At 45.7% G+C, this 13715-nt stretch overlaps 1 protein-coding gene across 3 annotated transcripts in view; it reads right to left on the bottom strand.

Annotated features, from left to right (window-relative positions):
• Nucleotides 1-13715, bottom strand: part of NELL1 (neural EGFL like 1) — an 895061-nt gene that overhangs the window by 809763 nt on the left and 71583 nt on the right. For all 3 annotated transcript variants that reach the window (XM_059929597.1, XM_059929598.1, XM_059929599.1), the window contains exon 3: nucleotides 4453-4603. In XM_059929597.1, the coding sequence (XP_059785580.1) occupies nucleotides 4453-4603 (151 nt within the window). The remainder of the gene's footprint in view (nucleotides 1-4452; nucleotides 4604-13715) is intronic.

Genomic DNA, 13715 nt, shown 5'->3' with positions numbered 1-13715 from the left:
CAAAACTCCAGCCTCTATCACGTCTGACTCTGAAGCCAGTGCTCTACTATATCGGTTGCCATTCCACTCACTTCTCACCTGCTTTGGGAAGTTCTCTGCTTCCACTGAGAAGCATTTGAAGATGCCCCACACTCTATTCTTGGACATTTGTATGGCCCTCATACTGAGGAGGCCCTCACACCCAACGCCACAAAGCCAACGGGGCAAGGACATGACCTTCCTATGTCTGTGAAGCTGAGACTGACTTGACATCTCCACCCTTGGGCAATAAGAACCTGTGCTTTCTCCCAGCCTACAGAACATGTGGACCCTAACCCATACCTGCTCACCAACACAAATGCCAGCTCGCTTTTGCCAGGGTGACCCAGAGACAACCAGCTCACTGTGCTGACTGCATCCCCACAGAAGGATCAGGGTCCATCACATCCCTTTGAGGCTGAGGCCAAACTTAACCACTGGAAAGAGACAGAACTGTCGATCCTCACCTCTGTTGAAAATGTACATGGAAAGATCCTCCGCTCCAGCCAATGGTCTGTTCTCTGCACCTCTCCCCACAACCAAAAAAAAAAAAAAAATTTCATTTCCTGAATTTCTTCCCTGTGTGACTGCCCACACCATTCTCCCTGCTTCTATACCCTTCTCTTTCCCTCGTCTGCAGAAGGCTACCTGTTCAGGAGTCTCCCCTCTATGTGGTCTTCCTTAACCACCAATCTAAGGTACTGAACTCAGTGAACTTAACACCTTTATATCATTTTTGCCTCAGTTTACCTATTTAGGTTGATATATCAAAAAGTAGTAAAAGGAAGGTTTATCTGAGCTCTGGTTCCCCAGTAGTGACCCTGACGAGAATTTGAGAGCAAGTGATTTCCTAAGGAAGTGCTCCCAGGAGAGGTAGGGAGGGAGGGAAGGAAGTCCCAGCCTCAGCCTGATCCCTGGTTGCTCTGGGGGACGGATGAAGCCTCAGAGCCTGCCTGGCCTCCGGGCATCGAAGGCCAGGGAACTAGGCTTCCATACTCCCACACTCATGAGTCAATCATTGACTCCAGGCTGCCTGGGGAGGAAGTGAACTCCTAGACACTTCCGCTCTCAGTACAGTAGGGTGAAGGGGCTATGGAGGCTGAGGGTCAGTGCTCTGAGGCAAGTTGGAAGGTGCCAACCTTCAGAAGCAAAGCCCATAGAAGCCAGGTGAAGGGCACACAGAACCTACACAAGAGATGTGAGGGGGTCAGGGGAGAGCACCACCGTGTCTGCTGCAAGGTCAAGGTAGGGCTGGCTTCATGGGCATGTGACCAGTGCATTTGCGCAGGATCCTGCCCTCAGGAGGGACCCACACTTGGGGTTTAATGCTCTGCAGTCACCATCTTGAAATTCTCAGTAATTCTACCTTTGACTTTGTGTTTTGTCAGTGAAGTCCGATGGGACAGCGGAGCATGCACTGGGCCCTTGGAGCCTCCGTTCATGTGCAGCTCCCTCCCACCACCTACCACCTCCCTGGGACCAGTTCTCAGCCACTGGCTTGGTTGCTCCTGGTGCCCAGGGCCCACCTGTCTTTCCCCAGTCCCCTGCCCTTCCCCAGTTGCCACCCTCTACTTAGGCAGTGACTGTTCTGTGGGCTTGGCGGGGGGGGGCCAGTGTTCTGCCACTGCTGTCCACCCCTGTGGGGGGAGGGAGGGGTACAGGGGTAAATTTGGGGAGCCACATAATTTTGAAGTTAGCTACACACTGCCTAGTAACTCCAGTCTATTACTTCTCTATTAATAGCTCTTTTTTATTCTTTAGTTTTTTATGTGGTCATGTCTTGCTTCCCACATTGCCAAATTCTGTTAGATTTTGTTTCTTTCACTTCTCCATAAAAACTGGCATAGCACTTAGAACACAGTAGGTACTTCATAAGTATTTTCAACGGATTAATATAAAATTGGCATTCAGGGCTTCCCTGGTGGCGCAGTGGTTGAGAATCTGCCTGCCAATGCAGGGGACACGGGTTCGAGCCCTGGTCTAGGAAGATCCCACATGCCGCGGAGCAACTGGGCCCATGAGCCACAATTACTGAGCCTGCGCGTCTGGAGCCTGTGCTCCGCAACAAGAGAGGCCACAATAGTGAGAGGCCCGTGCACCGCGATGAAGAGTGGCCCCTGCTTGCCACAACTAGAGAAAGCCCTCGCACAGAAACGAAGACCCAACACAGCCATAAATCAATAAATAAATTAATTTTTTTTTAAATGTATATATAAAAAAAAATTGGTATTCAATTAAAATTGGCTGGGAAACTCCCCTGGTGGTGCAGTGGTTAAGAATCTGCCTGCCAATGAAGGAACACGGGTTCGATCCCTGGTCCAGGAAGATCCCACACGTCACAGAGCAACTAAGCCCATGTGCCACAACTACTGAACCTGCGTGCCGCAACTACTGAAGCCCGTGCACCTAGAGCCCGTGCTCCGCAACAAGAGAAGCCACCGCAATGAGAAGCCCGCGCACCGCAACGAAGAGTAGCCCCCGCTCGCTGAAACTAGAGAAAGCCCGCGTGCACCAATGAAGACCCAACGCGGCCAAAAATAAATAAATAAAAATAAAATTGGCTGGGAGGTTCCAGTTCAGGATGGTGACAAAGGTAGATCCTGAGTGCACCTCCTCCTCCACACTAAGTCTACAGCTACTTATGGAACATTTTCCTCTGGAAAAAACCTAAAGGCTGGCTGAGCACATGGGGCAAATGAGGAAAAAAAAAAAAAAAACTGCTTCGAAGCAGATAGGATAAGGTGAGACATAATCTCACTGTAAACCCCAGCCCCAGTTCAGAGACCCAGAGTCAGTAGGGAACTTAAAACCCAGAGCTTCTCCTTAAGGAGCAAAGAGTTTGAACCCCACATCAGGCACCCCAACTCCTAACACCTGCACCTAAGAGACTATCCTCCACAACGTCTAGCTGCGAAAACCAAAGGGGCTCGTGTCCACGAGACCCACAAGGCTGTAATGACCTGAGAAAAGAGCTCACACACTGGGACTCACCCAGCTCGGGACCCAGATCAGAGGAAGCCTCTGGTGCCCAGACTTCAAGGGAAAGAAGCTCATTCGCTTATAATAAAGCATTGGCCTGAGGGGCAGGCATCTAATCTAACACACACATCCAGGAACCTGCTGGAACACTCTCCAGAAGGAAGACTGGCAGCCGTGCCATCTTGACGTTCTCCCTCTGCAAACTCCAGAGGGTCAGTATCTCCCAGAAGGGAGCTTCTATACCATCCGGTGTCCTGGTTTTTACAGCTGCCACCCAAGGGACACCCTTGATTGCCTGGCTCTGGAGCCCAGCTCCTGGGTCCCATGGGACCGTAACAGTCGAAGAGACAGTCCTTGGCAGGCTGTCACCCCCAGGGCACTACACAGACAGCAGACTGAAATACCGCCAGTCTCTCTGAGAAAGAGATCTGTGTGCTTGTCCAGGGGCTTTGGTCTGGGGAGAAGGCTTCCAGCACACTTACAGGGGCCAACAGAGGGGCTCTCAGGGAATGGAGGTTAGCAGACACAATCTTTCCCCTCACCCTCTGCTTTGCCACAGCTCACCAGGATATCCCAGAAAGGACCTTATACCCTTGTCTTAGATTATCGAATAATCATTCCTTTGAACTCCCGAATAGAGTGATCTTTCTCAAACTTAAAACCATTATGTAGTTTCCCATCATCTACAGGGACTTTAGTCCAAGTTTTTCAACACAGCATCAGAGCTTTGGAATGATCTGGTTTCTGCCTGCCTCTATAATACCACCTATCTCTGCCTGCCTCAACGACCTCAGCCCCTGCCCCACACACTTTGTGTGTCATCTACTTACCCACTTACCTGTTCCTTCCCCAAATTGTCACAACCTCTTCCTTGAATGTTGTTCTTCCTATTCCTTACTCCTTCCCATTCAGCCTGTCAAATATCTACTCACTTGATTTCCTTATACAATCGTCATCTTTTCTGAACCCTTTCTTGGCTTACTACAAAGCTTAGCAGAATTGTCTACTACCTTTATTCCCTAAACACAAGTTTCCAGCACTGCATCTACAATTCTTCGTGACATTCATTTGTCCATATTCCCTACTAGCTTGTGTGATGTGATCCTTAGAATAAAAATTCTGTATTTTTCACCTTAATATTCCCAGCGTCAAGCACAGTTCCTGCATAAAATAAACACAATGAAGGCTTACTGGAGGTTGTTGGTAAATATAACTTGCTTGATGGCCTAAATCAGATGGATAGCATGTGGTTTTATATGAGCAAAGTCTATCAGGAGATAGAAAATAGGTGAGAAAGACATCTTAATGCAAAGTTAGTCCATGAATGTGTTCAACAGTCACAAGGCTTCAGCAAGCTGAATATTTTCCTGGAGCTACACCCTGTAAATTCCAAGGCGTTTTGTATAGCCCATGAATGCTAGGTAGATTTTTGAGAAGTAGAAAGCTCTTTCTTACCTGCGTTCCAGTTCTCGAATGGACAGTATCACTCCTGAAGTGGATGGCTTCTGCTGTACAGTGGCCAGAAAGGTGAATTCACTCTTATTCCGGAACAGCTGAATTAATTTCTCACTCACATGAGGGGCTGCGTGGATCTCTCTTTCTGTATCTACGAGTCAAGAAGGAAGAGCAGGAGAAACAGAAGGGAGAAAGAAGAGGAAGTGGAGGAGGAGAAGAGGAAGGAAAGAAGAAATACAGACGGGAAAAGAGGAGAGGGAATACGAGAAGGAAAAGGAGAAAAGATGCACAGTTAAAAATGCCTTGTCCAGAGGATCCGTGGTACAGTCTCCCTTTTCCCCTCTTGTCAGTAGTTTTCCATTTTCAGGCGCCACCCACCACTCCACACGGCTGCACGCATTCAAGGCAAAGCCTGGAAATGCCATCTCAGCCACCGTGTCTGCTTGTCACTTTGACAAGTTCACAATTGGCCAGCCAGTGATTTTCTGACAGGAATTGTGATGGGACACGGAGCGATTTGGCCTGCTGCAAACAGATTAAGCTGCTGAAAATAAGGCGAGAGGCAGTCTGATAAATGGGGCCCAAAATTCAGAGAATCCTGAGTCTAATAGGATCCAGTGCCACTCAGCAGTCTCTGATTTCCCTTTTCCCGTGGCCACAGCTTCTTTCTCTCCACAATGCATCTAGGGAAACCTGTCCTTGCCTTGTACCCAGAAGAGATTTACTAGAGCTAATAATGCCAGACAACTCTGCTTTTGCTTAAAGGATAAATACAAGGCATGCTCATGATTCAACAGCGTGCCTGTAATTTCTCTGTAAACATGCAGTGGATGACTGTCCTCATGAAATGTTTATTAAAGTTGAGGCCAATTCAGCTGGCCTAGAGGTGTGGGAGTCAGCTAATCCTGCTCCTGGACAGAAATCTTTCTTTCTGCAACATCTGCATAATGAGAGACATCCCTCATTTCAGGCTCACCCTTGTCATGATAAGCTGGGCATTACGTCACTATTTTACACTATACTTTCTGGCAGCAGAAAGTGGGCACCAAGGGAGCTGAATTAGAGAAAACTATTCAGAGGATGACAAATGAACACCAAAGACGTGTCTGGTGGCCTTCTCTCATGCCCTGACCACGTCCTCTGACTGTACAATAACTACTTGGGTATTTCTCCAGGACTGCCCGAGGAAGCTTTGAAAAACATAGAACTGCATTATTTACAATAGCCAAGATATGGAAACAACCTAAGTGTCCATTAACAGATGAATGGATAAAGAAGCTGTGGTATATACATACAATGGAATCCTACTCAGCTATAAAAAAGAATGAAATATTGCCATTTGCAGCAACATAGACGGGCTTGCAGGGCATTATGCTAAATTAAAATAAGTCAGACAAAGACAAATATTGTATGATATCACTTATATGTGGAATGTAAAAAAAACAACAAACTAGTGAATATAACCAAAAAGAAGCAGACTCACAGATATAGAGAACAAACTAGTGGTTACAAGTGGGGAGTACATAGGGGTGGGGCAGTGGGAGGTACAAGCTATAGGGCGTAAGACGGGCTCAAGGATGTATTGTACAACACAGAGACTATAGCCGATATTTTGTAATAACTGTAAATGGAAAGTAACCTTTAAAAATTGTATAAAAATTTTTTTAAAAGAAAACAAAAACACAGAACTGCAAAGGCTGCATGGGCCAGGCAACATCACAGACTTGTATTCGGACCTTGAAGAACCTCATCCTGGAGAGTGGCTTTTAACAAAAAGAAATCCTTGAATTCTTGACCTCAGGCCTCAGTCTTCTCATCTGCAAAACGAGGGGGGTTGGACTAGGTGATTTCTCAGGGCCTCCCCAGCTTTATCTCCTATAATTCTATACATTGCTCTTTCAAGTTTGCAGCACAGAAAAGAACACCAGTCTTCCAGCTGTTCAAGTCTAGGCTATGGACAGTGGGAAGCAAGGTTGGTCCTCTTCCAAGGAGGGACCCAACCCAAAAACACTGTACCCACAGAAAACCTACCTCAGTGGCATTTGCCTTTCTGCCCAAAGAAAGGCTTTCACTACTTTACTACTAAGTGGCATGCTGTCAGCTTTTGTCCAGGGCTGAGATAAGAGACAGCCACTTAGGGAATGCTTTTACGCCTTCTACAGAATCCTAGCCGAAGACTCTCCAGGATGATATTCAAAACCAATTAAATGTACGAACAAATCACTTTGTAAACTAGGGATCATTAGCCAATGTTTGTTAATATTATTTTTATTATTACTACTGCTGGGCAAAGAGTCTCATAATATATTTCACCTAGAATTTAGTGCCAGGAAAAAAACACTTGGTTCTTGAGCTTAATTTTGTTGTTTACTTTTTTTTCCTTTTTGCTACTTCCTACTTTACCCATCAATTAGGAATCAACTGGTTGTTGATGGCTGCCCAGGGAGCTCATTAGAGGATTCTGAAGCTTAGGCCCAATGCAAAGAGGGCCATGATTGATCAGAAATGCCTACTGGGGGAGTTAAGAATATCAGATCAGTTACGGGTATCCTCACCTCTCATTCAATTCTCCCTGGGGGAATATCATCAAGCCAGATGGCCAATGACCCCCAAACTTATATCTGCAACCTCAACCTCTCCCTTAAGTAACAGACTCATATATGCAGTATCCTTCTGACTATCTCCATATTCAGTATCTGAATATCTAACACCAAGTTGTATTCACCCACTGAGCTCCTGTTCTCTCCCCCAACCCTCTCTTATCTCCTAGAGTTCCCAGTCTTAGTATATGGAACCACCCACTTCCTCAGGCCAAAAAACTAGAAACTGTCCTCGATTTTTTCTTTTCCTCCACCCTCCGTATTCAATCCAAGAGCATGTCATGAGGGCTCCCATGTCTGGCATCTGTCCATTTCTTCCCAGCTCTACTCTTCAAACTCTTGTCCAAGCTGCCATCATCTCTCCAACTGCATCCTCACTGGTCTCCGTGTTACCTTCCCTTCTCCATCCTCCACACAGCAGCCCAAGTGCCCTTCTTAAAGCAGAAATCAGGATCATTTCCATCTCTAAAACCTTCCAGTGGCTTCCCATTGCTCCCAGGATAAAATCAGGCTCTTCCGCATGGCCTTCACGGTCACACACAAATTGCCTCTTGCCTACCTCTCCCTTCTCCTCCAGCTCTCACTGCAAATGCAACCTCTGGTCACTCCCTCCATCAGGGCCCCCATTAATGTCTAAAATGCCACTTTGGTGACTTCCTTCATACCACTTATCATAGTATATGTATTGTGATCAATTATTTCCTTGTATCACTTACCATAATCTTGTTTCATGTTCCTTACCTTATTTCCTTTCTTTCCCCACTAGGATGAAATAGCTCTACCTAGTCAATTTTCAAGAAACACTAAAAATGCTAATGTGATGAGGAAGCATCAATAAAAACGTGTTAGGTGAAGGGAGGAGGCTGAAGAATGGAGAAGGAGAGAAATTAAACGACGCTGTTCACAAACTCTTCTCTGCCTAATGTAGAAGAAACTTCATTTCCATTTTCCCTGACTTACAGGATGAGGAGGGTGGTGATTTTCAATGTCAACAAACATATACGTGCGTTTACGCTGTGCCAGGTATCGGCAAAAAGGTAAAAACCGTTTCTGGCATCCAAGACAGCTACATAAGCAAGACAGTTACTTGGTGAAAACAGAGTAGGGCAATGCATAAAAGAAGGAAGGAAGGGACCCGGGGAGGGTGGGGATGACATCGTACAGGATGTAACTTTGAGCCTGAGTCAAAAAAGATGAATAAGCATTTACTAGACGGGAGAAATAGAGAGAAGAGGGCATTCCTTGCAGGATCGCTGTGAGGCTGTGAACACCCAGGTGTTTTCCATTATCCCGGCATTTTTCTTTCTCTGCAAGCCTCTCTCACTAAAAGTCCAGCAGGAAAGCATCTACTCAACCTAACATTGGAGGGAACTCTCCACTGATCGGTGAGTTAAGAGAGCAAAAACAGCAGCAGCCAGAAACAGGACAAAACAAACACACCAGGGCAGCCTGCCTTAGCCTTGACTGATGGTGAATTCAGGTGACGTCTCCGTAATCACAGCATGTGTACACTAAGAACCTCGACACGTGGCAGAACCTCGATATAGACATAGCACGTCCTTCTAGCCTGAGTCCCACATAAGCTTGTGGTTAAGATTGGCCCCGAAAGATAAAGCAACACTTGCTAATTTGAAATGACAGTTGGCTTTTCATTCCTAAGTAGAGAGGAAATTTGCCATTTCAGAACTGTCAACTGTCCACAGGGCAATTCCTACTGTGTGGAGAGAGGCACATATCCCACTGTTAGGTCCTGGGGCCCTTCTTTGAGAACTTCAGATGTTATTGATCCAAGCACTTTCAAAGCAGCAGAAATCACAAGCAGGAAGTGGTAGGGACACCAGAAGACCCCCACTTAATGTGTAAGAGATTTCTATCTCCATGAACAAGTTCACAATAATGTCCCATTAAACCTCCATTAGCTCCAGAAGCCTGAATGATAAAAAGCAAACACGTGTATGGCTTACAATGGTGCCAAGTGCAGGGTTAACTGCTTTGCGCATATCATATAATTACAATAATCTTAGGAGTAGCCATTATTATTTTTCCTACTTTACATATGAGAAAACTAAGGTTTACGGAATTTAAATGATTTTTCTAAAAGACACTGGGCTAGGAGTCCACGGTTCTGAGATCCCAGCCTTGCAGGCTCGTTCCATATGCTACACTCTTCACTGTGCTATGTCTACTGTTTGCCAATATGTGGAACCTCAGGGCTTGGTGCCTGTGGAAAAGGGACAAATCATCATACACCCAGCGCCTGACACTGTATTCACTCGGGAAATATTTATGAACAATCTATTTGTACAACCCCTGAGCTAAATAACAATCCCCCATTTTACAGGTAAAGAAACTGAGACACAGAGAAGTTTTATGGCTTGCCCAAGGTCACACAACATATGACTGGAGATAAAATTGAGTCTTGCCCCAGCAGAGTTGATCAGGACACTCCACAGCATTCGCCTGGCACTCCTGCTTACGTTTTCATTCACCTGTCTTTCCTCTCTCCCACCTGCTTCATCCTCCACTCCAGCCACACAAGCCTCCTGCCTCTTCTTCCCACGGCCATGTTCCTTCCCGCCTTGGTATATTCTCATCTTCAGTGACCTCTCTTCTTTCTCTCTTCTGTGGATACCAGCTTAATCGTTACTCCTTCAGGCCAGCTCTCCCTGACCATCCCAGACCAGCTTGAATTCCCTATGTTGTCTTCACTGTACTTCTTGTAAATATCAAGTCTTTATGTGTCTAATCATTTTATTGTGTGGCATCCCTTCATTAATGGCTATCATGCCTACTGGACTACATTCCACGGGGAATGGTTTATCAATAGATACTCACACTCAGCATGTTGCCTGGCACATGGTAGAACCTCAAAAAATGCATTAATAATATTTCTTGATTCCAAAGCCTGGAACACAACAGGGGAGGTTTACCAAAGACACTCAACTATAACCCCAACCTGCTGAGAAAAAGTACATTAACATAATGAGCCACCTAAGGGATAATAAAGCCAGCTAAGCATCCCTAACTCCTCTATTTGGGGTCTAAACCCAAGGAACCCTGTGACACATGGTATTAATCATTTTTATAATTACTATATGACTCAAAAAAGAGATTCAGGTGGCCCCATAATTTTACTAATTAGATCATCATGGTGGAGAAGCTAAGCTCTTCTTATAAATATTTAAAAATACCAGTAAGGAATATCAATGCACCCCCTTGTCACTAAGAAGTTAGCAAACTGTGATCACTCCTTCTCTTCAGGCTGTCCCCCTACACTGGCACCATAACCTACCACTGGTCAAGTCTCCCCCCCTAACCCTCATCCCTCCACCCCCATCTCAGTTGGATGCCTCATAATAAAGATAGGGGTAAAGCATGGATGCCAGCTCTATCTGAATCACAGGACAGGAGAACAACAACAACAACAGAAGTCTGATAAAGATTTTTTTAATAAAAAGACTGCATTGTATAAGCTACAAACTTGCAGTTATAAGATGAATAAGTTCTAGGGATGTAATGTACAGCATGGTGACTGTAGTTAACAATACCATATTGGCTACTTGAAAGTTGCTAAGGGACTTCCCTGGTGGCACAGTGGTTAAGAGTCTGCCTGCCGATGCAGGGGACACGGGTTCGATCCCTGGTCCGGGAAGATCCCCCATGCCGGGAGCAACTAAGCCCGTGCACCACAACTACTGAGCCAGTGCTCTAGAGCCCACAACCCACAACTACTGAGCCCATGCTCCGCAACAAGAGAAGCCACCACAATGAGAAGCCCACGCACCGCGACGAAGAGTAGCCCCCGCTCGCCACAACTAGAGAAAGTCAACGCACAGCAACAAAGACCCAACGCAGCCAAAAATAATTAAATACATTTTTAAAAAAAAAGTTGCTAAGAGATCTTAAAAGTCCTCATCACAAGAAAAAAATTTCTAATTATATGAGATGATGGATGTTAACTAAATTTACTGAGGTAATCATTTTGCAGTATACATGTATCAAATCATTAAGCTGTACACTTTAATATAATGTTACATGCCAATTATATCTCATTAAAACTGGGGCAGGGAGGAGAGGGAAGACTGCTTCGTATAGCAAAAAAGCTATCCAGGGAATGATTGTAAATTAGACTGTATACAATGGAAAATTACGTAGGATAACATAATATCAAAGGTATTAAATAGCACAGGAAATTCCTAGGCAATAATGTCAAACAGGGACACAATTTTATGCACAATGTCACATCAAGTACATAAAAAATGTATTTAGTGATGCATAGCAGAAAGAGATGATGGCCTTCAATCAAAATGTTAGCATTGGGAGCTAATCTGGGTGACATGTTGCTCCTTTCCACATGTCTCAATTTTCTAGATTGTATTATCATTTCCAGAATTATTGTAAGGAAAAAACAATCAGTTTTGTTATAGAAACAGGGGAGAAGCAAAGAGGGCATCCTACAAAAAAAGAAAATAAGCATCAACCACCCAGCTTTCAATCATGAAATTGTGTCTCTTTAAATTAGTGAGATCCCCCCTCCTCTCCCCTCCAGCCAAGCTCAACCAGGTCTGGCTTCCCATGGAATAACACTCCCCCTCCTTAAAGCAGAGGACTGGCCAGCTCCCAGAATGGCCTGCTGGGGCATTTCTCATGAGCTGAGACCCTCAGCTCATGACAGCTCAGGCTGATGGGATTGAGGTGTATTTTGGTCATAACTGACAGTCAAGTCAGGTGTCATTTTAATCCACACTCATGGTCAAGAGTCTGAGAACGCAGAGGTATGCCCACCACATGGTGGATGAAGTTACCCAGAAGGTTGTCAAGTACAGGCAAGGACATTGTTCCCAGCACGGGATGCTCTCTGGGTTGCTACAAAAGACACGAGGACAGTCCTGGTCCCAGCCCTCTGCGAACTGCTCACTTAACCATCCGATCATTAGCTCATTAATTCTTCACCTTTAAAACCTTTATCGAGCACTCTTCTGAACCAGACACTATGGACACAAAACTGACTAAAACACATCTTTTATCTGCCAGGGGCTAAGCATCTAGTAATAAAGACACACACATAAATGAATGGGAACTGTTCAGTTGTTCAGTTCGGAGGCAAAAGAATAGTATGCTCAGGAGGCAACACATGGCTGGGATAACCTGGAGCAGGACCAGAGAGCTCCCCCTCAGAGACCCGATCTTCCCAATATGGGACAGTGCGGGGTAGCGGTTAAGCGCTCAGACTCTGGAGCCTGACTGGCTCATATTCCAGCTTCACCACTTACTAGTTGTGTGACCGTGGACTCATCAACCTCTCTGTGCCTCAGCTTCCTCGTCTGTAAAATGGGAATAAAACTGCATCTGTCTCATACAGATAGGATAAAGATTCACACATGTTAATCTCTTAAAACAGTGCCTGCCACACAGGAAGAACAGGCCAATTGTTTATCTGGAACACAGCTGGGGCAGGCCCTGAGTCCTGGAGGATGGGGTGTACCAAGCTATGCCAGCCACCGCCCTGCCAGGAGAGCCTTGGGGCCGTGGCGGATTATGGCTGTGGCCCAGCAGGAGGGCAACGGGCGGGTGAGCACGGGTTGCCAGCCATGGCTGGAGGCACGATGAGTGGCCAGTTCTCTCTTCTCTTAAACTAAAAAGTAGGCAGAGTCTATTGAGTTCCCAGCTACTCCAATCTAGGTCCAGCCAGCCGACCGACATCCAAACATCTTTGAATTTTTGCTGTGTGCTAGATGTTGAGCTAAGGACTTTAAATATACTTCCTAATTTAATCCTCACAGCAGCCCAGCGATGTCAGTATTGCTATCTCCATCTTATAAATGAGGTACAAAGAGCTAAGAAACTCTCTAAGTATCGTCACTGGATTTCAAACTCAGATCTGTGTACTGCCAGCCACGACACACCACCGCCTCTCTGCCCTGTTCATCCATCTCAGCCCAACTGGTGTTTGAACGCCAGCTCCACCATGTAGCCTCTGTGAGAGGTTGGGTAACTCAGCTTCCTTCCTTCATCCTTGAGTTGCCCCGTGTGTAAACACAGTGGTAACACCACCCACGTGGCAGGGCTCAGTAAGGAGTGTGCCTACCATATAGCTTGTGCTCCAGCAGTATTTCCCCTTCCCTGGCCTCTCTTTAGGACAGCATTTCTGAGACGCTTTGCAAAAGTGGCTCAGAAATCTACACACTGGAAGTCTGAGCTTTAACATTTGCCAGTGGGTTCACACATGACCACATTTCATATTCATAATAACCCATTAGGTAAGCATTAATAACCTCCCTTTAAAGATAAGGAATCTCTGGTGTGTACAAGTTAAGTGACTCACCCAAGATCCTACCTCCAGCAAGTAGAGATGTGTCTTCTGACTCCAACTTTTCAGCTCTTTCTGTATATTTCCGTACGACTTCCCTAATCCCCAGACAAGGAAGAATCTTTAAACTTCTCCACTCCACTCCAATGCCAGGTCTCCCCTATCGAAGGGGCACCGCTCCTCCAAAACCGTAAACTGCCCCATATATTGAGCGTGCACTCTCTAGCCTGTTTGAAAAGTTTGGAACAATGGGCTAACCTTATTATAATTACTTCCCTTTTGTGCACAGGCCTAATTCTCAGGCTTAAGAGAGACATTTTCAATGCTGTACTGGCCTTGACCTTGCCACATCT

This window comes from Balaenoptera ricei, chromosome 8 (assembly GCF_028023285.1).
Source record: "Balaenoptera ricei isolate mBalRic1 chromosome 8, mBalRic1.hap2, whole genome shotgun sequence".
NCBI lineage: Eukaryota > Metazoa > Chordata > Mammalia > Artiodactyla > Balaenopteridae > Balaenoptera > Balaenoptera ricei.
The sequence above is the reverse complement of the archived record's forward strand: the minus strand, read 5'-3'. Positions and strand labels throughout refer to the sequence as shown.